At 45.2% G+C, this 16,112-nt stretch overlaps 1 protein-coding gene across 1 annotated transcript in view; it reads right to left on the reverse strand.

Annotated features, from left to right (window-relative positions):
• Nucleotides 1–16,112, reverse strand: part of LOC134658322 (plasma membrane calcium-transporting ATPase 2) — a 223,236-nt gene that overhangs the window by 14,107 nt on the left and 193,017 nt on the right. The window contains exons 14-22 of the mRNA XM_063513952.1: nt 15,124–15,286; nt 14,231–14,332; nt 13,573–13,752; nt 12,210–12,404; nt 10,960–11,166; nt 9,254–9,452; nt 7,345–7,556; nt 2,149–2,300; nt 439–565 (exon numbers count right to left, since the gene is read on the reverse strand). Coding sequence (XP_063370022.1) covers nt 439–565; nt 2,149–2,300; nt 7,345–7,556; nt 9,254–9,452; nt 10,960–11,166; nt 12,210–12,404; nt 13,573–13,752; nt 14,231–14,332; nt 15,124–15,286 — 1,537 coding nt within the window. The remainder of the gene's footprint in view (nt 1–438; nt 566–2,148; nt 2,301–7,344; nt 7,557–9,253; nt 9,453–10,959; nt 11,167–12,209; nt 12,405–13,572; nt 13,753–14,230; nt 14,333–15,123; nt 15,287–16,112) is intronic.

Raw genomic sequence — 16,112 nt, forward strand, 5'->3', positions numbered from 1 at the left:
TTTTAGGACAATTAGGCTCCAATTGTGGATTTTCGTTATATTTGGTGGCCTGAAATTGCCATTCGTTAATAGAAAACGTCCATCGAAACGAAAGGTACGGAAATTATCACGTTCTCATCTGTTATTCCGATACATACATTTTTAATTTGGCGTTTACTAGTAAACTATTTTCATCTTAAGCTTAGAATAAATTTAAAAGTGGAAAAATTACTGTCTCGGGTGGGACTTGAACTCACGGCCTCTGGAGTTCAAGTCTCATCCAAGACAGTAATTTTTCCACTTTCAAATTTATTCTAAGCTTAATAGCATCGGTGGCAGACGTTTCTGCTTGTAAAAAATTAAATTATTTTCATCTTATCTTGCGTTAAATGAAACGTATCCGTTATGTTCGTCCCCCCCCCCTTCCCCCCCCCCCCGGGCCGGTGGTGCGGCACGTACCTGCGTCTGCAGGCGGGTGAGGCCGCGGATCCACAGGATCTGTCCGGCGCGGGGCTTCTTGTCCAGGTCCGAGTCGTAGTCGGGCCCGGGCTGCATGGCGGACGGGTCCGGCTGCCCGCGGCCCCAACTGCACATTCATACCCAACGTGATGATTTGGTGATGGTCAAGTTATATTTATTAAAAAATGTCATTTATAGGGAGCAGGGATGTTGCGAATATTCGCATCCGCATCCGCGGAACATCCGCATTATTTTCGACATCCGCAACCGCATAAAATCGCTGCGGAGCTCATGCGGATGTCGACCAAGTCGGTAACAGGAACATCTTAGCGGCGGCGTAAGGCTAGGTAATTTCGTCATTATATAATAACGAAATCGTCTAGATCCCGAAAAGTCGACGAAGTTACTGTATATTAAATAAAACGCACCTATATTCTTGCTCAACACCTAAACGTTTCGTTTTTTTTTTAAATAAAAATTACAATAATGAAATATTTGACGTCTTTTAAGTACTAAATCTAGACATCCGCATCCGCATCGGCGGATGTGAGGCTTTAAATATCCGCATCCGCGTCCGCAGATGTCAAAAAATCTGCATCCGCAACATCCCTGATAGGGAGTAATACTGCAATGTTCTGCCGCCAGACGCAGCACTAGCACAAACCGTGAAAAAAGTTGTGGATTTACCCCATTAATTTAGTTTAAGACCATTTAAACAAACATAACAAATTAATTAACAGATACTTTTAAGTTTCATGTAAACTGCACGTGCACATATGCGTTGCGAGGCGTTTGTTAGAACGACTGAATTCATTGTCCTTCTGTATCAAAACTCATATGCTTTAAATAGGATGCCTCTAAGTCTAAGTATATCTGAAAGACCTTTTAGGGTATTGAAGTGACGAGTGGACCCCACACGAGGGTGCCGACGCCGATCAACAGGCACCCCTATTATACCTCAATATAACCTCGTATACGAGTTCTCGCACCGTTTCAATGAGCATCTGAACTGTTTGATACGTCTAATTAGCCTTTAAACAGCTTCTGAACTATACAAAAAACTTACGAAAGTTTCTTGGGAATCTTCCTAGTGGGTACTGAAGTGACCAGCTGGCCCCACACGAGGGTGCCGGCGCCGAAGAACAGGCACCACAGCCACTGGTCTATCCATCTATTATACCTCAATATAACCTCGTATGCGAGTTCTCACCATCTCAATGAGTATCTGAACTGTTTGATACGTCTATGTTAGCCTTTAAACAGCCTCTGAACTATACAAAAAACTTACGAAAGTTTCTTGGGAATCTTCTTAGTGGGTACTGAAGTGACGAGTGGACCCCACACGCCGATGAACAGGCACCACAGCCACTGGTATATCCATCTATTATGCCTCAACATAACCTCGTATGCGAGTTCTCACACCATCTCAATGAGCCTCTGAACTGTTTGATACGTCTAATTAGCCTTTAAACAGCCTCTGAACTATACAAAAAACTTACGAAAGTTTCTTGGGAATCTTCCTAGTGGGTACTGAAGTGACGAGTGGACCCCACACGCCGATGAACAGGCACCACAGCCACTGGTATATCCATCTATTATGCCTCAACATAACCTCGTATGCGAGTTCTCACACCATCTCAATGAGCCTCTGAACTGTTTGATACGTCTGAATAGCCTTTAAACAGCCTCTGAACTATACAAAAAACTTACGAAAGTTTCTTGGGAATCTTCCTAGTGGGTACTGAAGTGACCAGCTGGCCCCACACGAGGGTGCCGGCGCCGAAGAACAGGCACCACAGCCACTGGTCTATCGACAGCCCCGCCGTGCTGAACGCCATGCCGCCAAACTGGATTATCACCACCTGGGAACGATATTTATAAGTATTAAACTTGGGAACGATATTTATAAGTATTAAGTATTAAACTTTATAAAAAAAACTTCTATCACGCAAAGTAGGCGCAATAATATGACGTCGAGTTGCGGAAACCAAGCCCGCGAATACCTATAACCTATAACCTATAAGTATTAAACTTTCGTGAGACATATTTTAAACTGTTTATACGACAACGGTTTCACTCACTTGAAATTTTAGTCGCTATTGGCGACATGTTTCGGGCCCTTCGGGGGTCCATCCTCAGGCTCGAGTGCTCGTGCACGAGTTGCAGTCGCCGCGAGCACTCGAGCCTGAGGATGGACCCCCGAAGGGCCCGAAACATGTCGCCAATAGCGACTAAAATTTCAAGTGAGTGAAACCGTTGTCGTATAAACAGTTTGATATTTATAGGTGTTAAATTCTGGTTTTGTAAGGTACCGCTGTCTTGATCAGGGATGTTGCGAATATCCGCATCCGCAACCGCGGAACTTCCGCATTATTTTCAACATCCGGATGTGGAACAGGTCGGTACAGGAACGTCTTAGCATCGGCGTAAGTGCTAGACTGCTAACGTAATTTACTTAGTCATTAACCAAAAAAACCTATTAGAAATGAGCAGTCAAGCGTGAGTGGGACTTAATGTACGGAACCCTTGGAACGCGAGTCCGACTCGCACTTGGCCGGTTTTTTGAAATAAAAATTACTAAAATGTAATATTTGACGTTTTTTATGGTACTATCTTGACATCCGCATCCGCATCCGCATCCGCGGATGTGAGCCTTTAAAAATCCGCATCCGCATCCGCGGATGTCAAAAATCGGCATCCGCAACATCCCTGGTCTTGATTAAGCTTGACGATATGACTATGGAGTTTTAAGAAATAGGTCCACAATCTATCAAAAGATCATGTCTAGTTAATGCGCGGCTAAGTCCAAAACCACTCGCGAAATGCAGACATACTATGTATACATTTTTTGCGTTTTACAACAAAAAAAAACTGGAAACCTGATTGTAAAAATCAGGACTTTCTTGGGCTCGTTCTACTCAGAATCGTCATCTGTGAGAATCTGGTTTTCAATATTTTTTTGTAATAGACGCAAAGGAGCGTTTGCTAGATCTAGATGCACTTTTATATTCGGGAATTGAATAATTGCATGTGAAGTAAATGCAATTATCGTCTGAGATATCTGGTAGGTCTTATTATATAATTAATTAACAAGTTTCCTGTAGGCTCCAGCAGGGGTCACTGCGGAAGTTATTAGGGAGGTAATTACGCAGCAGCAAACATCATTAAGATAAACCCAAAACTAAAATTAAAACACACTTGTGACAACGCAGTGCCGATCCATATAGAGTAGAAGATGGGGTTGGTGAAGAGGTCCTGGAACACGTTCCTCTGGCCGTGGATCTTGCGCGCGTTGATCTCGTTGAAGAGGGTCATCATCACGAACGTGTTGAAGATGATGGTGAAGTGCTGCGCGGGCTCCGTGTTAACTAGACTAGAACACACCTGCGACAACGCAGTGCCGATCCATATAGAGTAGAAGATGGGGTTGGTGAAGAGCCCCTGGAACACGTTCCTCTGGCCGTGGATCTTGCGCGCGTTGATCTCGTTGAAGAGGGTCATCATCACGAACGTGTTGAAGATGATGGTGAAGTGCTGCGCGGGCTCCGTGTTAACTAGACTAGAACACACCTGCGACAACGCAGTGCCGATCCATATAGAGTAGAAGATGGGGTTGGTGAAGAGCCCCTGGAACACGTTCCTCTGGCCGTGGATCTTGCGCGCGTTGATCTCGTTGAAGAGGGTCATCATCACGAACGTGTTGAAGATGATGGTGAAGTGCTGCGCGGGCTCCGTGTTAACTAGACTAGAACACACCTGCGACAACGCAGTGCCGATCCATATAGAGTAGAAGATGGGGTTGGTGAAGAGCCCCTGGAACACGTTCCTCTGGCCGTGGATCTTGCGCGCGTTGATCTCGTTGAAGGTCATCATCACGAACGTGTTGAAGATGATGGTGAAGTGCTGCGCGGGCTCCGTGTTAACTAGACTAGAACACACCTGCGACAACGCAGTGCCGATCCATATAGAGTAGAAGATGGGGTTGGTGAAGAGCCCCTGGAACACGTTCCTCTGGCCGTGGATCTTGCGCGCGTTGATCTCGTTGAAGAGGGTCATCATCACGAACGTGTTGAAGATGATGGTGAAGTGCTGCGCGGGCTCCGTGTTAACTAGACTAGAACACACCTGCGACAACGCAGTGCCGATCCATATAGAGTAGAAGATGGGGTTGGTGAAGAGCCCCTGGAACACGTTCCTCTGGCCGTGGATCTTGCGCGCGTTGATCTCGTTGAAGAGGGTCATCATCACGAACGTGTTGAAGATGATGGTGAAGTGCTGCGCGGGCTCCGTGTTAACTAGACTAGAACACACCTGCGACAACGCAGTGCCGATCCATATAGAGTAGAAGATGGGGTTGGTGAAGAGCCCCTGGAACACGTTCCTCTGGCCGTGGATCTTGCGCGCGTTGATCTCGTTGAAGAGGGTCATCATCACGAACGTGTTGAAGATGATGGTGAAGTGCTGCGCGGGCTCCGTGTTAACTAGACTAGAACACACCTGCGACAACGCAGTGCCGATCCATATAGAGTAGAAGATGGGGTTGGTGAAGAGCCCCTGGAACACGTTCCTCTGGCCGTGGATCTTGCGCGCGTTGATCTCGTTGAAGGTCATCATCACGAACGTGTTGAAGATGATGGTGAAGTGCTGCGCGGGCTCCGTGTTAACTAGACTAGAACACACCTGCGACAACGCAGTGCCGATCCATATAGAGTAGAAGATGGGGTTGGTGAAGAGCCCCTGGAACACGTTCCTCTGGCCGTGGATCTTGCGCGCGTTGATCTCGTTGAAGAGGGTCATCATCACGAACGTGTTGAAGATGATGGTGAAGTGCTGCGCGGGCTCCGTGTTAACTAGACTAGAACACACCTGCGACAACGCAGTGCCGATCCATATAGAGTAGAAGATGGGGTTGGTGAAGAGCCCCTGGAACACGTTCCTCTGGCCGTGGATCTTGCGCGCGTTGATCTCGTTGAAGGTCATCATCACGAACGTGTTGAAGATGATGGTGAAGTGCTGCGCGGGCTCCGTGTTAACTAGACTAGAACACACCTGCGACAACGCAGTGCCGATCCATATAGAGTAGAAGATGGGGTTGGTGAAGAGCCCCTGGAACACGTTCCTCTGGCCGTGGATCTTGCGCGCGTTGATCTCGTTGAAGGTCATCATCACGAACGTGTTGAAGATGATGGTGAAGTGCTGCGTGGGCTCCGTGTTAACTAGACTAGAACACACCTGCGACAACGCAGTGCCGATCCATATAGAGTAGAAGATGGGGTTGGTGAAGAGCCCCTGGAACACGTTCCTCTGGCCGTGGATCTTGCGCGCGTTGATCTCGTTGAAGAGGGTCATCATCACGAACGTGTTGAATATGATGGTGAAGTGCTGCGTGGGTTCCGTGTTAACTAGACTAGAACACACCTGCGACAACGCAGTGCCGATCCATATAGAGTAGAAGATGGGGTTGGTGAAGAGCCCCTGGAACACGTTCCTCTGGCCGTGGATCTTGCGCGCGTTGATCTCGTTGAAGAGGGTCATCATCACGAACGTGTTGAAGATGATGGTGAAGTGCTGCGCGGGCTCCGTGTTAACTAGACTAGAACACACCTGCGACAACGCAGTGCCGATCCATATAGAGTAGAAGATGGGGTTGGTGAAGAGCCCCTGGAACACGTTCCTCTGGCCGTGGATCTTGCGCGCGTTGATCTCGTTGAAGAGGGTCATCATCACGAACGTGTTGAAGATGATGGTGAAGTGCTGCGCGGGCTCCGTGTTAACTAGACTAGAACACACCTGCGACAACGCAGTGCCGATCCATATAGAGTAGAAGATGGGGTTGGTGAAGAGCCCCTGGAACACGTTCCTCTGGCCGTGGATCTTGCGCGCGTTGATCTCGTTGAAGAGGGTCATCATCACGAACGTGTTGAAGATGATGGTGAAGTGCTGCGCGGGCTCCGTGTTAACTAGACTAGAACACACCTGCGACAACGCAGTGCCGATCCATATAGAGTAGAAGATGGGGTTGGTGAAGAGCCCCTGGAACACGTTCCTCTGGCCGTGGATCTTGCGCGCGTTGATCTCGTTGAAGAGGGTCATCATCACGAACGTGTTGAAGATGATGGTGAAGTGCTGCGCGGGCTCCGTGTTAACTAGACTAGAACACACCTGCGACAACGCAGTGCCGATCCATATAGAGTAGAAGATGGGGTTGGTGAAGAGCCCCTGGAACACGTTCCTCTGGCCGTGGATCTTGCGCGCGTTGATCTCGTTGAAGAGGGTCATCATCACGAACGTGTTGAAGATGATGGTGAAGTGCTGCGCGGGCTCCGTGTTAACTAGACTAGAACACACCTGCGACAACGCAGTGCCGATCCATATAGAGTAGAAGATGGGGTTGGTGAAGAGCCCCTGGAACACGTTCCTCTGGCCGTGGATCTTGCGCGCGTTGATCTCGTTGAAGAGGGTCATCATCACGAACGTGTTGAAGATGATGGTGAAGTGCTGCGCGGGCTCCGTGTTAACTAGACTAGAACACACCTGCGACAACGCAGTGCCGATCCATATAGAGTAGAAGATGGGGTTGGTGAAGAGCCCCTGGAACACGTTCCTCTGGCCGTGGATCTTGCGCGCGTTGATCTCGTTGAAGAGGGTCATCATCACGAACGTGTTGAAGATGATGGTGAAGTGCTGCGCGGGCTCCGTGTTAACTAGACTAGAACACACCTGCGACAACGCAGTGCCGATCCATATAGAGTAGAAGATGGGGTTGGTGAAGAGCCCCTGGAACACGTTCCTCTGGCCGTGGATCTTGCGCGCGTTGATCTCGTTGAAGAGGGTCATCATCACGAACGTGTTGAAGATGATGGTGAAGTGCTGCGTGGGCTCCGTGTTAACTAGACTAGAACACACCTGCGACAACGCAGTGCCGATCCATATAGAGTAGAAGATGGGGTTGGTGAAGAGCCCCTGGAACACGTTCCTCTGGCCGTGGATCTTGCGCGCGTTGATCTCGTTGAAGAGGGTCATCATCACGAACGTGTTGAATATGATGGTGAAGTGCTGCGTGGGTTCCGTGTTCAGCTGCTTGCCGCGCCCCGACGGGATGTTTAGGATGCGGTCGCCTGGAAGGAATAACGAGTTTTTTAAGTGTGGCACTATTATAACATAACTAACGCGACAATTAGAAATTCTAGTTCAAGTTCTCTTTAATGCCAAAAACACGTGTCAAAATATACAATACAAAATAAAATTAAAAATACGTAACGAACATTAAATTAAACTGACGATTTACTACTATTATTTGACGACTGGTCTGGCCTAGTGGGAAGTGATCCTGCCTGTCAAGCCGCGGTCCTGGGTTCGAATCCCGGTAAGGGAATTTATTTGTGTGATGAGCAATCCCAAGACTCAGGAACAAATATCTGTATATTTGTTCCTGAGTCTTGGGTGTTTTCTACGTATTTATGTATTTGTATATTATATATATCGTTGTCTTGAGTATCCATAACACACGCTTTCTTAAGCTTACTGTGGGACTTAGTCAATCTGTGTAAGAATGTCCTATATTATTTATTTATTTATTAAAAAGTAATTTAAATAAATGTCCAAGTAATATATAAAAATGTCATAGTATTTTTAATGAAATTTTTATAAGTGCTCGCATAATGTGAAATGCAGCAACTTCACTCTGACTGACTTTGAAAGTTCACGCGATTCATTAAAGTAACTTATATTCTTAAAATTGGCTAAAAATATATAGCATATTTGACGCAATCGGTAGGATATATGAGTAATAACTTGCGCATAGGCAAATATTATTATGTATTATTTACTTATGAAGAAATTTAAGCCTTGCTAAGTTGAAATGGGTTTCAAAAATACATTAGTTATACATTGTATATAAATATTAACTAAATAAGTATTCGCTTTTAGCGTTATGTACGAAATTTAGGAAATGTAAAACCACGCCCCCTACGCAGAGTTTCGCGTAACATTCCCTATTCCATGATGCGTAAATACAGCGCACTGTTCACTGCAAATTTCAGCAGGCGTTTTCGTAAACTGAATAATAATTAAAGTAATAAAAATAAATAAGTAAATAAAATTAAAATAATAAATAAAGTAATAATTTGTAAGTACAATATAATAATTTGTAAATTGTATATTGATTTAGTTAAGTACAGTTTGTTGGTTATTACCCTATTTCCTAATGGAAGAGCGGGCTCTCCCGACACAAGTATTGTTTTACTTAATGGGAGACTCCAGCCTTTTATGTAAAGTGTATCATAAGTTAAACCAAATAATAGTTATTTGTACAACAAGAGATCAAAGTTTGATATTTCTTCGAGTGCTTATTTTGAGTCCCGCGCAAGCGAAAGATTCTATACTATACTCGCTACGCTCGTGAATCTAATTTAGAATCTTGAGCGTAGTAAGGGACTCAAAAGCGCACGAGATGTAAATAACTTTGATCTCGTGTAGTTCACAAAACTTTTCACCTCAGCAGTGAGAACATATTAGAGAACCCGAAAAATGTATTCCTTCTTCATCACTTACCTCTATTCACTCATGTTTTCTTAAGATATACCAACAATTAAGTTTTCACCTCAGCAGCTCGAACAAGGGTACTTTGCTACTTAAAAACAGTGAGCAAAATCGCATTTTGCCCACTGAGTGAGCAAAATCGCATTTTGCTCATTTTGTCTCACTCAGTGAGCAAAATGCGATTTTGCTCACTGTTTTTAAGTAGCAAAGTACCCTTGTTCGAGCTGCTGAGGTGAAAACTATTTTGTATTTTTTTTGTATTTTGAATGCTCACCGACGAAGAGTAGCGAAAAGATGATGAAGAGCTGGTAGATGGCCTGTCCGAGGATGTTCTTCATCATGGTGCGGGAGATGAGCGGCTTGGTGCGGCCGTAAGGCTTGCGCTGCAGCAGGTCAGGGGTCGGCATCTCCGTGGCCAGCGCCAGAGACGCGAGCGTGTCCATGATCAGGTTCACCCATAACATTTGTACAGCCTGCAACACGGTGGGGTGGGCGTTACAATTTGGTTTACAAAAAATAATCGTATAAGTAAACAAATGTAACGGCATGTTCTAAAAAAAAAACCGGCCAAGTGCGAGTCGGACTCGCGCACGGAGGGTTCCGCACCATCAACAAAAAATAGAGCAAAACAAGCAAAAAAACGGTCACCCATCCAAGTACTGACCCCGCCCGACGTTGCTTAACTTCGGTCAAAAATCACGTTTGTTGTATGGGAGCCCCACTTAAATCTTTATTTTATTCTGTTTTTAGTATTTGTTGTTATAGCGGCAACAGATATACATCATCTGTGAAAATTTCAACTGTCTAGCTATCACGGTTCGTGAGATACAGCCTGGTGACAGACGGACGGACGGACGGACAGCGAAGTCTTAGTAATAGGGTCCCGTTTTTTACCCTTTGGGTACGGAACCCTAAAAATGCGAAAATCTCAGCACGAGTATGAATGATAGATTTCTCTTTCAATAAAGCCAATGCACCTCAGTAAATGATACAGCTTAGGGTGGTATTCAATTTGTCCAATATGTTTGTTCAATCTCATGGCATTTCACTCTCTCTCTCACAAGCAAAATGTGAAACAAAATACACATTGGACAGGTGGAATACCACCCTTACACTTGTCCTTATAGAAGGACCTTTTAAAAATCTTTTGGATTATATAATCGATTGACTTGGGGAGAGTGTCTTGTGTTGCGAACTGCAGGAACTTGGCGACAGAGAAGTTCGTGAAGGTAGAAAGTAAGCCCATGAAAAAGCTCCTTTCTTCAGAACTAGTCTGCCGAACCTTCAGAATGCTCAGATTCCATAAGATTCTCCTGTAAGGAGTTAATTCATAAGTAAGTAATAAGTCAACCTTGCTGTTTTTGTAGCTATAATTTACGTGTTTATTGAATAAAACTTTAGTCTTTAATCAGCATTCACTTGTTTAATTGCTCCAACTTCCCGCACCACATGGCGACCCTGCCAGGATACTCCTAAACGTACCTTAAGCGGGCTGTCCTGTATCGCACAAGCACCAATGAACGCAACAATGACTGCCACCACGTTGACGGTGAGCTGGAACTGCAGGAACTTGGCTATGGAGTCGTACACGTTGCGGCCCCACATCACGGTTTTCACGATCGAGAACTTTGTATAGCAGGTAGAAAGGAAGCCTTGAAAAAGCTTCTTTCTTCGGAACAGCATCTTAAGTAGACTAAAACCTCTAGAATCTATAGTAATCCCTAAACGTACCTTAAGCGGGCTGTCCTGTATCGCACAAGCGCCAATGAACGCAACAATGACTGCCACCACGTTGACGGTGAGCTGGAACTGCAGGAACTTGGCTATGGAGTCGTACACGTTGCGGCCCCACATCACGGTTTTCACGATCGAGAACTTTGTATAGCAGGTAGAAAGGAAGCCTTGAAAAAGCTTCTTTCTTCGGAACAGCATCTTAAGTAGACTAAAACCTCTAGAATCTATAGTAATCCCTAAACGTACCTTAAGCGGGCTGTCCTGTATCGCACAAGCGCCAATGAACGCAACAATGACTGCCACCACGTTGACGGTGAGCTGGAACTGCAGGAACTTGGCTATGGAGTCGTACACGTTGCGGCCCCACATCACGGCTTTCACGATCGAGGAGAAGTTGTCGTCGGTTAGGATGATGTCGGACGCTTCTTTCGCTACGTCTGTACCGGCGATACCCTGGGGAAAACAGAAGATTCATGTTAAATATGAACCTTGTCGGAATGCAGGAAGGTTGATATTGGGCTGTAGCCGCGCACCGGTGCATAATAATTGATTGTCCAGTCGCCATCAGATATATCGGAGCGGCCGAGGCGCTCAAAAATATCTGAACACACACTCTAAAATCAAGAGAATAGAGGCGTGGTCAGATATTTGTGAGCGCCTTGGCCGCTCCGATATATCTGATGGCGACTGTCCTAATGTAATGTTACGCTTAAAACTCTTTTCGCATAATTTTTCTTCAGCTGAATTTTGCATGTTGTGTAGAATATGGTAGGTTAGGTTTGGTTTGTGTTATAAAAAAAAATTAGGACCTAATATAGACCCGCCGCGCACATCATCAGTTAACGTCTTTGGTGGTCTAAGGGTAAATGCATTAAATTTGGCACTTTAAGATAATTCATTTAAATATCGTAAACTAGTGTATGTGTGTGTAGTCCTTCAGTGAACAGTTTCAAAAACAACTAACAAAATGAACATTAATTGTCAAAAAAAATCAAGTGCAGTGATATACACGCATCAGCTTTCAGCTGCTAGTGTATTAATTAATATAATATAATAATAAACGATACGAACCATAGCAAAGCCGACGTCGGCCTTCTTGAGCGCCGGGCCGTCGTTGGTCCCGTCGCCGGTGACCGCGACCACCTCGCGCGTCTCCTGGCACTTGGAGTCGATCATGCCCTTCACGAGAGTGTATTTGGGGCATTCCACGAGAATGTCGCTTACGTAACGCTTTCGCCTTGTATGGCAGCTACCTTAATCAAATCCCTAAAGTTCTAGAACATACTGCCAATTTCTTAGCCAAGTCGTGAAATATTAACAGACCCAATATATCTTACTCAGCATTTTAAGAAGTATTAGAAGAATGTCGTTACGTAAGCGACATTCTCGTGGAATGCCCCATTTGTCTGTGGGCGACGAGCGCGCGAACACCCGCAGCTTGGGCCACACTTTGTCTAGTAGGTGCTGTGGGAAACTAGTGTATAAAGGAGACGAACCATAGCAAAGCCGACGTCGGCCTTCTTGAGCGCCGGGCCGTCGTTGGTCCCGTCGCCGGTGACCGCGACCACCTCGCGCGTCTCCTGGCACTTGGAGTCGATCATGCCCTTCACGAGCGTGTATTTGTCTGTGGGCGACGAGCGCGCTAGCACCCGCAGCTTGGGCCACACTTTGTCTAGTAGGTGCTGTTGGACCTGTCAACAAAATGGATAGATTTAGGACGGGTACAGTAAAACAATGTCTTTGTTAGTATCTCTAATCTACCTAATGAACTCCTCTAACGTGTTTGTCATAGGTCGTCTTCAATTCACAATGCTCTTGAACTTATTAGATTAGATTAGTCTTTAGTTTTTTACTTAACCTTCACTTTACGAATTTACATGACAGGCATAGCCTAGTGTGGGGGCCACTGGACATTATGTATTATTAATAAGGTTTTTTCTTTTAAATAAATATTATTCTTATTCTTACTTGCCGATGGAGTTCACTTTATGTACTGTAATGAACTTTTGGCACTTTCAGATAACATTTGGCACTTACCAATAATTTACAGCATTACGGTCGTTATCTACCTTTATGTCGAAATGGATTCACAATATCACTCATAAATTATACTACTCGTCTGGCACATGCAGATAGCTTGTTGCGCCGTCACCATGCGGACCGTGATACCTTCTGGCACTTTTAGATACTATGGTACTTGTGGCACTAAAGCACCTACCTCGCCATTAGCGTCTCTAATCCGCCTATTGAACTCTTTGCCCTCTAGGATGAGGAAGTCGAGCGAGCCGTGTTGACGTTGTCGCCCGTGACCATGCGGCCCGTGATGTCTTCTGGCACTTTTAGATAAAGTGTGGCACTAAAGTACCTACCTCGCCATTAGCATCTCTAATCCGCCTATTGAACTCCTTGCCCTCTAGGATGAGGAAGTCATCGGTGGGCTTCAGTATGCCGCACTTGACGGCGATCGAGCGCGCCGTGTTGACGTTGTCGCCCGTCACCATGCGGACCGTGATGCCTTCTGGCACTTTTAGATAAAGTGTGGCACTAAAGTACCTACCTCGCCATTAGCGTCCCTAATCCGCCTATTGAACTCTTTGCCCTCTAGGATGAGGAAGTCGAGCGCGCCGTGTTGACGTTGTCGTCCGTCACCATGCGGACCGTGATGCTTTCTGGCACTATTAGATAAAGTGTGGCACTAAAGTACCTACCTCGCCATTAGCGTCCCTAATCCGCCTATTGAACTCTTTGCCCTCTAGGATGAGGAAGTCGAGCGCGCCGTGTTGACGTTGTCGCCCGTCACCATGCGGCCCGTGATGCCTTCTGGCACTTTTAGATAAAGTGTGGCACTAAAGTACCTACCTCGCCATTAGCGTCCCTAATCCGCCTATTGAACTCCTTGCCCTCTAGGATGAGGAAGTCATCGGTGGGTTTCAGTATGCCGCACTTGACGGCGATCGAGCGCGCCGTGTTGACGTTGTCGCCCGTCACCATGCGGACCGTGATGCCCGCCTTCTGGCACTTGCGGATAGCTTCTGGTACCTGGAAATAAGCGGTGATTATAAATAAGATGAACGACCAGTGTTAAGGGAGTCCTTAGAAACTTTGGGTAAGAATAGTTTCGTATGTCTGTTGTTTTCCTCTACAGGGGCCTATTGCATAACATTTTACAACTCATAATACAAGCGGACGGCTCTTTTCATTCCCTTTTATTAGAAAGAGACTTCCGCTTGTATTATGAGTTGTAAAATGTTATGCAATAGGCCCCAGGTCGTATTTCTCAATCGATTCTCGTGAAATTTTGTGAGCAGCAGTGGCAGAATGGTTGCATTTTTATCGCCTGTCACTATCGTACTTATACTTGTTAGAACGTGACAGGCGGTAAAAATGCGACCGTCACTGGTTCGATAATTATTTGTCGATTAATTTTTTGGAAATGTTTAAAAACAGCTCAATTAAGTATTTGCATTGCATACAGTTGTGATGGTTTGCCTGCAACTGGAATATAACCTTCGCTTACCTCTGGTCTGACAGGATCCTCGATACCGACTACGCAGAGGCAGGTTAAGTTGTTCACAATGTTCTCTTCGTCGTCCCAGTTTGGTTCTTGGTCTATATGCACCTGTAGCAAAAAAAACATTAGAATACGGGCTGAGATAATTTTCGATCGCACCATTTCATGGACTTAGGGTTTGCACGACGGATCCGAAATGTATGGGAATATCCGCGGATCCGGATCCAGATCCGGATAATTTCATACATTTCGGATCCGGATTGCAAACCCTACATGGACTATTAACGAAGCAAGACACTAGAAACTACATATCTGTGACACAAACTACATATCTGTGACGTAAATTTATACTGAAGGGTTATTTTATTCAGCAAGCTTTTTTTGCCTTTTTGTGTGTCCCACTGCTGGGCAAAGGCCTGTCTCGCTGCGCGAGAAAAAAATCTCACTTCCTGGCCAAGGCAAGACGTAAACCTTTAGACAAACCACGGGCGGTAATTCGTAAAGCCCCAGACCGTACAAACACCTGCGCTCTGGAGCTCTGGCGCTGTGGTGTAGTATATACTTAGTACGTAAGCATTGCATATAAAAACATGTATCTTGCCCAATTAGATCAGAATAAATCATGATCTTCATCGAAGCTGTTGTTTGATTAACGCCGTCCGTACATGGTGATCTAATTGGGCAAGATACATGTTTTTATATGCAATGCTTACGTACTAAGTATATACTACACCACACATTCACGAATTCACCTTCCTAGGTATGTAATGTACTATAACAAGCCGTTGGTAATCGTTTGTCCCTCTCGAGTTTTGTTTGTTAGAAACAGACAAAAATTTAACACAGTTTTGCTAAATTTTATGAGTCCTTGAGTACATCTTTGTTTCTATGCTAATTACCTGGTTAATCTCAGCCTTGCCGGGCACAAAGTCCCTGTACGCGACGGAGATGGTTCTCAAACCGTCGCACGCCATCGGCTCGATGACTTGCCGCACCAATCGGTCCTGCATATCTTTCGTGAACTTTTCTAAACGCCCCTCGTGTCCGTAGATGAATGAACATCTAGAAAGAAATATAAATAAGATAAAATGTATGTAATTGAAAAATATCCAACAATTAAAACAATCATAATACGCTTAAATGGTTACTTAAATTATTTGGCACTTTAAAATATTCGGCACTTGGTGATAAGTTGCGAAATTTGAATGGCACTTGTTGATAAATTGTGGCAGTTGCACTGATGCTTTATATTACCTTAACCCTAGGTCATTTAGGGTTATTTTTAAATTACTTTAATCATAGTTCGATAAAATTTGGACGGTAAGCGAGATGCCACCTACAGAACATTATAAAGTTGGTCGTTGTGTGTGGTGCAACGTGCAAAAAAAATAAAACTTTTATCGTTTTTCATTCGAACTGGATCTTCATTAATTATATTTAACACAATCGGGATCGTCTACCTACAGGAACCATTGTCTTCTAGAGAATATATAATTCGTTATTTGCCAATAATTACTTCTTCATGATAATCACTGAGGCGCCCTTAGTATACAGCCTACAGCCCCCTTGTACGGGAAAACAGTGCATGTAACATGCTCCACTTGTAAGGAGACGCGCGTAAAGGACTCCTCGGTTTGGCCACAGTACAAGAACAGTAGTGAATCTTCATAGAAATGTGCCGCTGCCGGCTTGAATGTGTGCGTGCGTGCCGGGCGCCGTGTACGCACGCGCTGCCACGCACACATTAGCATAATATACGGGGGAATACGGTGGCGGCAGTGTGGGCCGTACCGCGACTGTGATCGCGCGCATTCGAGTACGCTCGCATTTGCCTGCTCTTACCGGCCTTAATTTATACCTCATTTATGAATTGATAGAACATTTCATT

Source organism: Cydia amplana, chromosome 22 (genome assembly GCF_948474715.1).
Source record: "Cydia amplana chromosome 22, ilCydAmpl1.1, whole genome shotgun sequence".
Lineage (NCBI taxonomy): Eukaryota > Metazoa > Arthropoda > Insecta > Lepidoptera > Tortricidae > Cydia > Cydia amplana.